The 12,497-nt window shown below is 44.3% G+C and overlaps 1 protein-coding gene across 1 annotated transcript; it reads left to right on the top strand.

The window, feature by feature from the left end:
- Window positions 1–153: 153 nt before the first annotated feature.
- drg2 (developmentally regulated GTP binding protein 2) lies at window positions 154–6,608 on the top strand. Its single transcript, XM_047571297.1, has 14 exons — window positions 154–285; window positions 463–577; window positions 1,231–1,391; window positions 1,475–1,564; window positions 1,636–1,696; window positions 1,767–1,857; window positions 1,932–2,004; window positions 2,704–2,794; window positions 2,899–2,996; window positions 3,065–3,141; window positions 3,781–3,869; window positions 4,344–4,402; window positions 4,489–4,542; window positions 6,320–6,608. The coding sequence occupies exons 2-14, from the start codon at window positions 514–516 to the stop codon at window positions 6,404–6,406; spliced, it is 1,095 nt and encodes a 364-aa protein (XP_047427253.1). The 5' UTR covers window positions 154–285; window positions 463–513; the 3' UTR covers window positions 6,407–6,608.
- Window positions 6,609–12,497: the final 5,889 nt, after the last annotated feature.

Raw genomic sequence — 12,497 nt, 5'->3', positions numbered from 1 at the left:
GAGCTCAAACCTCACTCTCCGGTTCCTCCCAGAGAACTCATCTCTGTTCTCTGTTCACTCTTCACTTCCTCCCAGAGAACTCATCTTTATTCTCTACTCACTCTCCGGTTCCTCCCAGAGGATGTATATTTACTTCTTACTTTATTTCTTTACCTACTCGCCTCTTCGCTCAGGCCACAACACCGAGTTTCCTGTTTCCGACGGAGCGTTCACAGAGACGGACCGACTTCCTGCTGGAAATAGAATGTTGACTTCCGGTTTCCGAGTTTAGTCCTTTGATCACATGTAAATGTCCCTTTTTTATTCACACAGTTAAACAATTTAAAGATTTAAATTCGCTGCAGCATCCGTTAACTTAAATCTCATTTAAGTGTTTTCTGTTTGTGTTACACGTTAGCATGTCTGCTAACAACAGAGCTAGCTCGCTCTGACACGTTTCTGTCCTCACTCTGTTCTCCTCAGAGCAGCTGGAGCTCACCCGAACCTCACCCGGAGCTCAGCTGAACCGGCACCATGGGCATCCTGGAGAAGATAGCGGAGATAGAGAAAGAGATTTCTCGAACACAGAAAAACAAAGGTGAGAGAGGGATGAGCTACGTGCTAGCTACACGGTGGCTAACAGCTAGGTGTCTGCAGTGGATGTGCTGCTGATTAAACTCGAGGAGTTGACACCTTAGTTAACGGGTTGTTTAAGTTTGAGACACTTGAAACTAAAGTCAACGTTTCACATGTTTTCTTAGATCTCCTACGCGTCTGTATCTGTTAAGAGTTGCTTTATTGGTTGTTTTATTTTAGAGTTTAAAGTGTTTCATGACTCATCCTGCACCGAGGGACGTGGTTTACTTTCACACCCAATGAAAGTCTCCCTGTAACTGTCATCATTAACTACGTTTAACCAGGGATCAATATTCCTACAACAATTCTGATCAAAGATGATCCGTTTCCATGGAGACCGGATACAAGCGCTTACATGAAACATCCAACACTGGAGAACCACGTCTACCTGAAATAGAACAGTAGAAGAAGAAGTAGTAGCATCTCCTCCATGTTAGTGAGCAGTCCTGAATGTCTTAGAAGAAGACGACCGGCAGAACCTCGTCCTCATACACTGGTCTGGTTCTGGTTCTGGTTCTGGTTCTAGTTCTGGTTCTGGTTCTAGTTCTGACTGAGAACGTTTTATAGATCTGACTCTGTTTAATCCTTTGTTTCTTGTTCTTTGCACGGCTGCAGCCACCGAGTACCATCTGGGTTTGCTCAAGGCCAAACTAGCCAAATACAGATCTCAGCTGCTGGAGCCGTCCAAGTCAGCGGGGGCCAAAGGCGAAGGCTTCGATGTCATGAAGTCAGGAGACGCGCGGGTTGCTCTCATTGGTTTCCCCTCCGTGGGTAAGGTAGGTGGACGCGGAGGCTGCAGACGTGTCCTCGTCTGAACGCGGCGCCAGATGAGCCGGTTTGATTGTGTCGTGTCTTTCAGTCGACCTTCCTCAGTTTGATGACGTCGACGGCCAGTGAAGCTGCTTCCTACGAGTTCACCACCCTCACCTGTATACCTGGAGTCATAGAGGTACGTCCTCGCGTCACAGCTCCCGTTTTAGACAAGAGTTTGTGTCTAACGCTGTCACCTGGTGTCTTCAGTATAAAGGAGCCAACATCCAGCTGCTGGATCTGCCAGGAATCATCGAAGGCGCCGCCCAAGGTCTGTTCAGCTCCCTGCGCTTAACGCCGACTGTATCAGTGTGATGGTGACTCTGTAAACGTGTCTGCAGGTAAGGGCAGAGGGCGGCAGGTCATCGCTGTGGCCCGGACCGCAGACGTCGTCATCATGATGCTGGACGCCACCAAAGGAGACGTCCAGAGGTCAGTGAGGGGGCGGAGCTACTTCAACCTCACCATCGTGACCTTATTCATCCTCATCATCGTTTTCTCCTCAGGGAACTTCTAGAAAAGGAGCTGGAGTCGGTGGGAATCAGACTGAACAGGACGAAACCAAATATTTATTTCAAGGTAGAGCTTCACTGTTCATCATCATCATCATCATCATCATCATCATCTTCATCATCATCATCATCATCATCTTCATCATCCAATAACAAACCCTGAAAAAGCAGCTGGACACAAATCATTGTTATGTTTATTAGTTTAATCTTCGTAGAAACTCATCTGGTCACAGATGAACTGTTGAGGAGAAATATTGGGAGATAAATTTAATCTTCACAGCTTTTCTAGAATGTGACTGAGCAGCACAACAGCTTTGATTTCAATTCAGTTTTCACTTCAGTTTATTTCTATTCTTTATTTCTCTTTTCTAATCGATGTTATTATTGCACCTTTTTATTTATCATTAATTGTAGTTTTAAATGCTTCATTTTATTCTTTGTTTAAAACATATTCTTTGACTAGTGACTTAAAGTTCAGACTGGATTGTAAATAGATGTTAGATTCTATCTCGTCCTCTGTCCAGTCTGACATAGACGGACGCTCTCAGACGTCTGTCTCCTCTGGTTCAGATGTGGACGTCCCCTGTCCTCCAGGTGGAGGGGGACCTCCTGTTTTTAAAAAACCTCTTTAAACCATGACCTGAATGACTGAGACCTTCACAGACCTTTGTCTCTCCAGTGTTGTCTGCTCCTCTTTGTCTCTTTTCTAATCTTCCTCTTTGCTCTAAAACCTTTTTAAATGTTAAATCTGTCTTTTCTCCTCCAGCCTAAAAAAGGCGGCGGCCTCTCCTACAACTCCACGGTTCCTCTGACCCAGTGCTCGGAGAAGCTGGTCCAGCTCATCCTCCATGAGTACAGTATCCTTCCTGTCTGTGGCCCTGAGCTCCTCACGTCTCCTCACGTGTCCTCACGTCTCCTCACGTCTCCTCATGTTTGCTCCTTTAACCCTGCTCCTCCTCAGAGATCTTTAACGCCGAGGTGCTCTTCAGGGAGGACAGCACTCCGGACGAGTTCATCGACGTCATCGTTGGGAACAGAGTCTACATGCCCTGTCTTTACGTACGCGTCTCCTCAGAAACGCCTCCTCTTCACACAGCGACTCTATCTGATAATGTGTCTCCTCTCAGGTTTATAACAAAGTGGATCAGATCTCCATCGAGGAGGTGGATCGACTGGCGCGTAGACCCAACAGCGTGGTCATCAGGTCGGGCGTCTCCCCGTCCCTCTGTCTCTGAGTCTCTCTGTCTCTCTGTCTCTGAATCTCTCCGTCTCTCTGTCTCTACGTCTCTCTGTCTCTACATCTCTCTGTCTCTGAGTCTCTCTGTCTCTGTCTCTCTGTCTCTGTCTCTCTGTCTCTTTCTCTCCGTCTCTCTGTCTCTCTGTCTCTACATCTCTCCGTCTCTGTCTCTGTCTCTCTGTCTCTCCGTCTCTCTGTCTCTGAGTCTCTCTGTCTCTCTGTCTCTCCGTCTCTCTGTCTCTCTGTCTCTCTGTCTCTCCGTCTCTCTGTCTCTGAGTCTCTCTGTCTCTCCATCTCTCCGTCTCTCTGTCTCTCTGTCTCTCCGTCTCTCTGTCTCTCTGTCTCTCCGTCTCTCTGTCTCTCCATCTCTCTGTCTCTGTCTCTGTCTCTCCATCTCTCTGTCTGTCTCTCCATCTCTCCGTCTCTCCATCTCTCTGTCTCTGTCTCTGTCTCTCCATCTCTCCGTCTCTCCGTCTCTCTGTCTCCATCTCTCCGTCTCTCCATCTCTCCATCTCTCTGTCTCTGTCTCTCTTTCTCCATCCCTCCGTCTCCGTCCTCTTTCCTCTTTCTCTGTGACCTCCTGACTTTAACCTGTGATTGTTTCAGTTGTGGGATGAAGCTGAACCTGGATTATCTCCTGGAGACGCTGTGGGAATATCTGGCTCTGATCTGCATTTACACCAAGAAGAGAGGAGGTAGACACACCCCCCCCCCCCCCCCCTCTCCATCCATCCATCCACCCCTCCATCCCTCCCTCCCTCTCTCTCTCCATCCCTCCCTCCCTCCATCCACCCCCCCCCCCTCCATAACCTCCCTCCATCCATCCATCCCTCCCCCCTCCATCCTTCCCTCCCTCCCTTCCTCCCTCAATCCCTCCATCCATCCCCCCTCCCTCCCTCCCTCCCTCCCTCCTTCCCTCAATCCCTCCATCCATCCCTCCCTCCGTCCCTCCCTCCATCCATCCCTCCATCCATCCCTCCCTCCGTCCCTCCCTCCATCCATCCCTCCCTCCCTCCCTCCCTCCCTCCTCCATCCATCCCTCCCTCCCTCCTTCCATCCCTCCATCCTCTCCTCTGACTCCCTCCATCCCTCCCTCCCCTCCCTCCATCCCTCCCTCCATCCTCTCCTCTGACTCTCGTCTCTTCTCTTTCCTGTCCTCCGTGTCTCAGAGCGTCCAGACTTTAATGACGCCATCATCATGAGGAGAGGAGCCAGCGTGGAACATGTGGTGAGTCAAGCTCTGTCTCTGGGGACATTTTCAGGACACGTGGACGTTTTCAGTGTCTGAACGTTTCTTTTCTGTTTGACCCTCAGTGCCATCGCATCCACAGAACCTTAGCCAGCCAGTTCAAGTACGCCCTGGTCTGGGTGAGTCCTCCACCTCTGAGCCTGAACCTGGTCCACGACAGAAAGAGTCTCCACATTTGATCATTTATTTTATCATTTATTTAATCTAATGAGTTTCTCTGAGTAGATGATTCACTCAGATTCCTCCACTTCTGAACTTTGACTCCTGACGTGTTTAACTTGATTTGACCTGATGAAACATTCATTCAGGTGTAGTTTCCTCTGTCCTGTCATTAGTCGTCATCCATAGAGTTTAGTCTGGTTTCATAGCGATCTGCTAACGGATGCTAACACTTAGCACTGATTTTAGAAGCATGCTAGCTGTTAGCATCTCCATTAGCATCTTGTATAGTGTTTCCAGGCTTCATCCATCAGACTGGATGAGTCCAGGTACCGACTGTTTGGGAGTTAAACACACCTGATGACCTGAGGCCTGTATCATGGAGCAGGATCACAGACTCATGGAGGAAACTTCTGGTTTCATTCTTATGGAGCTACGTTACCATGGTAACTCACTCTGAACAGCTGACCTGCTTCAGGTCAGGGTAACTTTCAGGATTTATCTGAATCCGATAAAAAGGCTCCACCCACCGGCCAATCAGCTGTTCAGGAAAGAATCACGTGTCCTTTCATTGAGACCTGATTGAGATCGGAGCCCAAATCACTAGAAGAGCGTTACGGCGCGAACGCATCTTCAGGAGATAATCACACAAAGAAGAGGATGTTTTAGCTCAAACACAGCTCAGAATCAGGATCATTTCATTCAGGACAACAACCTGATGTATTGATGTGATGTCACAGCTTTATTGTCGCCCAGGTAACATGATAGAATGATGTTTTATCTTTTTACTCCAGTTATACAAGTTACAAGTTATATATAAGAAGTTATATGAAAGCAAAGGCAAACTAGTTGGATACACTGAGGGAGGCAGGTGATGTGCTTGACACTAATACACGTGACTCATCTCTGCAGCTCAGTGGTTGGGATTCATGGCTGCGTTAAATAGAAACTAACTGAAACACTGATGTGTAGTTTACACATGTATTTAATTTGAAGTCCTTTGTCTTATGGCGTCTCTTCGATGCAGCCGCGGCGTTTGACTTTTCTAGGAGATTTACTTTGTTCTTCATATCTGAGGAGAATCAGTCTTTGTGGATCAGCCTCATGGTTGTGATGGTTCTGCTGCGTTAGAACCCACAACAACACAAACCTGGTTCAGTTAGTGAGTTAATAACCAGCTTCCTGATGCCACTGATCCAGATCATCATTGTTCTGGATCAGTTCAGCTGGATGAGTTGGAGTAAAACCGGGTAAGTTGAGCTACTTCCTGATTCAGGCCTCAGGTTTGGGTTCATCTGTGTTTTCTGTATGTAAACAATATTATAAATGTGTGGTTTAGATTTTAACTAATAAGTGGATCCACTCAGTCCTCCTGTCATCTGATTATTCTTCTCCTTAAACTAATATTAATATTAGTTGAGATCATGACAACAGGTGGAGTTTATGGAGCTCCACAGGTCAGAACACAAGGTCCCTCGTCCCTCCATCCGTCCATTTGTCTCCTGTCCGGTGTTTTCTGCTCCTCTTTGACCCTTCATGCTTTTTCTATTGTGACTCTGCTCTGTTAAATGTTGTCTGGTGTTTGACAGAAACACTGTTAAAATGTGACATTAATGATTTGTACCGTGATGAAACCGTGAAGCTTCGTCTGGTTTAAAGGCTGCTGCTGTTCTTTGTGACCTGTGACAATCAGAGCACAGATGTGAAAATCGTCTGATTCCCGCGTCTGTGTTTCAGGGAACCAGCACCAAGTACAGTCCACAGAGAGTCGGCCTGACGCACATCATGGAGCATGAGGACGTCATCCAGATCGTCAAGAAGTGAAATAAACTGGAGACAGAACAGAAATCAGCCAACGTCATTATTCTCTGTCTGACTCTGAGAGACGGATCACACCTGAACCTGGTTTAATAAAGACGAATCAGAGGGAACTTTGGAGAATAAAGTTCATAAAACAAGTCTTTTTTCTTTTATTTCCATTGTCATAAATATATGGACACGGAATAAACATGATGATGAACAGTTATTTAAATGTATGTTATTTTTACAGCCTATTTTCTGATGGTATTTTTATACAGTTTATCCCTGTTACTTTTTAGTGTGTTTTTAGCTGCAGTTCCTTTGTGTGGCCACCAGAGGGCAGTGAAAGTTCGGAAGTGTTAAGGCAGTATTTAAAGGTTACGGTGGTATGACGGAGGATTTAAAACCCTCCCCCTCATTCTAGCTTCAGTTTAATCAATGAGAGGAAGTGGAGACACATCATCCATTTCTTTCTTACAGTCTGGTATCTCCTATTCGTCATTTTGTTCATTTTGTATGTCGTGGTCATCATTTTGCTGCAGAGTAGTAAGTTTATAAACCTGTCGTAGTTTTTTGTTGTTTAGCTGCAGCTCCCCTGAAACCTCTCTACTGCCACGTTAACACATAGGCCCAGTTCCAATCTGCTCCCTAAAGACTCAAACCCTGAACCCTCTCTGACTGAAGTCACATCAGCTTTTAAGTGACTGAGTCTAAAGGGCTCCAGATCTCATAAATACTCACCTCCTTTCACATCCTTTCATGATGTTACCGTGACAAGGACAAAGTATAATAATAATATTGATAATGCATTGGTTTTATATTTCACATTTCAAAACACAATTGTTATAAAGCTTCCTAATGTGAATACTTCCTCTAAACAATGAACACATGCATTTCTGTGCCCTGTGAAATTAGCATCTTATGAATCTTCTTCTTATGTCTTATGGGTTTCATTTTTGTTGCTCTCTCCCCGTTTGTAAACAACCTGGTCAGATCTGACCAAATCATCAGACTGCAATAATCACAAACTTCACACAGTTGTGACAATCTATGTTAATATTTGCAGACTGTTCGTTCTGTTCTTTTTCTTTCGGGTATTCCGACGATATCCCCCGTATATGACTTGACAGTGCTATGAACTGTGGGTAATTGGCATTAAGGGCTCATTCACTGACTCGTTGAGTTAATGATCTGACAATGGAACAGCCCTCACATACTCCCAGACTTCCCATAAATTCCCTTTAAGTCAGTGAGTCAGCACTGGACAGCTCCTCTGAACCCTCTCTACTACCAGGTTAACACAAGGAGAGGTCACTGCACTGGACAGATCATCTGGGGCTTCATCATTCTCATTGTCATCTTCTGTACCGCTTAATCCTCACTAAAGTTGCAGGGGTTTCTGGAGTCTATCCCAGCTGGCACCAGGCGAGAGGTGGGGTAGAGTCACCAATCAGCCCTAACGAGCATGTCTTTGGAGGTGGGATCAGGTAAAAGTCTTCTTCTGTTGTGCTTGTCAAACCAAACTTTCGTCCTGACCTGCACTGCCTCCAGATTAGCTCTGCCTATTTCATCTGCATGCTGTAGTTTAAATTGCTCACATAGTCCTACAAGTTTTGTTGCGTGTTTTCACAAAGACACTTGGGACCTGGGACTGCATGGACCTGCCCCTGGCTCTCAGGATGATGTGCAGTGGAATAGAGATGTTTCATCTTGATCACCAAGTCTGATTCCACAAAGACTTGATTCAACAGCACATCTATATCTTTAAATCCCGCTTTAAAGGAAAGGGAGCCCGGTGCAGGATTCAAACTAAAGCAAGGACTGTAGCCTCAGCACATGGGGTGGGGGCTCTATTCATTGAGCTAAACACCACCCCACTTTATTTACTTTTTAGTCATTGACAGAAAACAGTTAATGTTTGATGTGAACAAATATTCAGACTTTAAATCTGTTGACTCCACCTCCAAATACCTGACAGGTAGTTTCCTGGTTTCAGTTTAGTTTCAAGGATCGTGTCGCAGATGTTTTTCTCTCCGTGTCAACCTTCGTCTAAAGGTAATGAAGCAGTTTTTAATGTTTTCTTGCTGAACATCAGCAGCTCAGCTCCAACAGAAGAAGCAGAAATCTGCAGCTCCATAAAGTCACCTTAAACTGAGTCAGAGCTGAGAGTCCAGAGTCTGGATGAGGCCTAGTATGAAACTGATCCGACATTTAAATCTAATCACCTGTGATCAAATGTCTGTTTGGGTCTTGGTTCATAAATATGATTTTAGCTGATTTTCTTTTCTTTTGAAACTGTCTCTAGAAAATGTCTCTGCTTTTAGAAGCTAAAGAGGTGAAAGTAACTAAGTACTTTTACTCCAGTACTGTCAGATCAGCTTCTTTCTACAGTTCAGGGTCATGGGGTCATCATGTAAAGTAATGGTGATAAAATAAATTCCACAAATCCCCCTCCCTCCCCTCCTCTTCCCCCACCTCAATGACAGGAAAGTATGTAGCTGTTAAATGACATAAGTTATTTACAGAAACAAGTCCAGCGAGTTCTAATGGGTTCCACCCTCAGAGTTTCCTGTTTAAACTTTAACTTCACTCCAGTCCCCAAGAACTGAAGGTATTAGAGGTGTTACATTATTACATTTCTCTTTATGGTAGTATTGAAGGTTTAGGGTGTTTTAAGTCATTTTTTGCAGCCTGTCTCCTGCTTGTGTTTTCCTACAGTCTACTCCCCGGGATCTGTTGCACAAAACCAGGATAAGGGATTAAGGTGGGATATGTTGGTTATCCTGGATGAATTTATCCATAATCTGATTGCACAAAAGCGGGATATGTTATGACATAAGCCATGTCTTCCTGATAACTCTTAGTGTGTATACTGGTGTGAGTGAGGACGTGTGTGCCTGTGTATATGTTGTGTGCTTGCGTGTATGTATGCATGTGTCGTGTGTATGTGTGTTTTGTCTTTTAAAATTTCTTGTTTTTGTTTTGTTTGTTGTTGTTTTTTATGTAAAGCACTTTGGGTTTCTTTTTAGTATGAAAAGTGCTATATAAATAAATAAAGCTTGAGTTTCAGTTTGATAAGTTACCGTGGAGATTTATTGTGTGGAGCTAGGAAGCTCCAGACCAGGGTATGTTCCAGGATCTATTTATTTCACAAATCCCCCTCCCTCCCCTCCTCTTCCCCCACCTCAATGACAGGTAAGTATGTAGCTGTGAAATGACATACGTTATTTACAGAAACAAGTCCAGCGAGTTCTAATGGGCAAAGTCAGTGAGTCAGCACTGGACAGCTCCTCTGAACCCTCTCTACTGCCAGGTTAACACAAGGAGAGGTCACTTCAGCACTGGACAGCTCCTCTGAACCCTCTCTATTGCCAGGTTAACACAAGGAGAGGTCACTTCAGCACTGGACAGCTCCTCTGGGGCCTCATCATTCTCATTGTCTTCTTCTGTACCACTTAATCCTCACTAAAGTTGCAGGGGTTTCTGGAGTCTATCCCAGCTGGCACCAGGCGAGAGGTGGGGTAGAGTCACCAATCAGCCTAACGAACATGTCTTTGGAGGTGGGATCAGGTAAAAGTCTTCTTCTGTTGTGCTTGTCAAACCAAACTTTCGTCCTGACCTGCACTGCCTCCAGATTATCTCTGACTATTTCATCAGCATGCTGTAGTTTAAATTGCTCACATAGTCCTACAAATTTTGTTGCGTGTTTTCACAGAGACACTTGGGACCTGGGACTGTATGGACCTGCCGGCTCTCAGGATGATGTGCAGTGGAATAGAGATGTTTCATCTTGATCACCAAGTCTGATTCCACAAAGACTTGATTCAACAGCACATCTATATCTTTAAATCCCGCTTTAATGGAAAGGGAGCCCGGTGCAGGATTCAAACCAGGGCTGCCTGCGACAAGGACTGTAGCCTCAGCACATGGGGTGGGGGCTCTATTCATTGAGCTAAACACCACCCCACTTTATTTACTTTTTAGTCATTGACAGAAAACAGTTAATGTTTGATGTGAAGAAATATTCAGACTTTAAATCTGTTGACTCCTCCTCCAAATACCTGACAGGTAGTTTCCTGGTTTCAGTTTAGTTTCAAGGATCGTGTCGCAGATGTATTTCTCTCCGTGTCAACCTTCGTCTAAAGGTAATGAAGCAGTTTTTAATGTTTTCTTGCTGAACATCAGCAGCTCAGCTCCAACAGAAGAAGCAGAAATCTGCAGCTCCATAAATTCATCTTAAACTGAGTCAGAGCTGAGAGTCCAGAGTCTGGATGAGGCCTAGTATGAAACTGATCCGACATTTAAATCTAAAGAACAGCTGTGATCAAATGTCTGTTTGGGTCTTGGTTCATAAATATGATTTAAGCTGATTTTCTTTTCTTTTGAAACTGTCTCTAGAAAATGTCTCTGCTTTTAGAAGCTAAAGAGGTGAAAGTAACTAAGTACTTTTACTCCAGTACTGTCAGATCAGCTTCTTTCTACAGTTCAGGGTCATGGGGTCATCATGTAAAGTAATGGTGATAAAATCAATTCCACAAATCCCCCTCCCTCCCCTCCTCTTCCCCCACCTCAATGACAGGTAAGTATGTAGCTGTTAAATGACATAAGTTATTTACAGAAACTAGTCCAGCGAGTTCTAATGGGTTCCACCCTCAGAGTTTCCTGTTTAAACTTTAACTTCACTCCAGTCCCCAAGAACTGAAGGTATTAGAGGTGTTACATTATTACATTTCTCTCTATGGTAGTATTGAAGGTTTAGGGTGTTTTAAGTCATTTTTTGCAGCCTGTCTCCTGCTTGTGTTTTCCTACAGTCTGCTCCTCGGGATCTGTTGCACAAAACCAGGATAAGGGATTAAGGTGGGATATGTTGGTTATCCTGGATGAATTTATCCATAATCTGATTGCACAAAAGCGGGATATGTTATGACATAAGCCATGTCTTCCTGATAACTCTTAGTGTGTATACTGGTGTGAGTGAGGACGTGTGTGCCTGTGTATATGTTGTGTGCTTGCGTGTATGTATGCATGTGTCGTGTGTATGTGTGTTTTGTCTTTTAAAATTTCTTGTTTTTGTTTTGTTTGTTGTTGTTTTTTATGTAAAGCACTTTGGGTTTCTTTTTAGTATGAAAAGTGCTATATAAATAAATAAAGCTTGAGTTTCAGTTTGATAAGTTACCGTGGAGATTTATTGTGTGGAGCTAGGAAGCTCCAGACCAGGGTATGTTCCAGGATCTATTTAATCTCAGTCGCCACAAATGGAAACCAATATTTATTCCACTGCCCACTTCATTGTTATCACATTCAACTAGACCCACCGTCATTATTTAAACAGTTGTCATCATTAATTGCAATCATTTTAGATGATTCTGCAGTCAGTGCATAGTTTAGTTTCCCATGGACTATATATAAAATACACATCCCATAGAAATAGAAATACAAAATCATGTTACTCAACGAGTAGCATGAAGTTCCTTTATTGAATAAGGACAAATCATAGCCAGTCATGTTGATCATTTTCATATTTAGAATCTCTGACTTTACGTATTTCCTGAGTAAATCCAGGCAGCAGTGAACTGAGCCAGTCTCTCACTAACTGCGTTAGACTGACGTCATTGTCTGGAAGTCATCAGTATAATGTTGGACACACTTTGATCATGTGTCCTAATGTTCCAGAGCCTAGTTCATGTGTTTCATGTCTGAACACATTTAATCTGGTTGGTCTGAAACAAGTTGAGCAGGTTTCTGATGGGCTCCACCCACACAGTTTCTATTTAAACCTTCAGCTTCCTCCAGTCCCTTACAACCTAAGAAGACACTCAGATGAAATATCTTCTCTAAACTCAATGAGGCCTTTTAAACTATTTTTGGATAAACTATGACCTGGAGGACTGAGAACCTTCACAGACATGTTGCTCTTCTTCTTCTACAGCCTCGGTCTGGGGGGGACTGTGTGCCTAGGCTAACTTACCCTATGAATAGAGCTCTAAGAGGCTGTTGTTGGTGGGAGCCTGGAGGCTCAGTCCACCTCCTCTGTTTAGAGAAGGTTTCTCCACTTTGAAATAATATAGATTTGACTCCATTTCAGTTGCTGGTTTTTCTCTCTGGGTTCTCTCTT

Source organism: Mugil cephalus, chromosome 20 (assembly GCF_022458985.1).
Source record: "Mugil cephalus isolate CIBA_MC_2020 chromosome 20, CIBA_Mcephalus_1.1, whole genome shotgun sequence".
NCBI lineage: Eukaryota > Metazoa > Chordata > Actinopteri > Mugiliformes > Mugilidae > Mugil > Mugil cephalus.
This window is presented reverse-complemented; position numbering and strand designations above follow the sequence as displayed.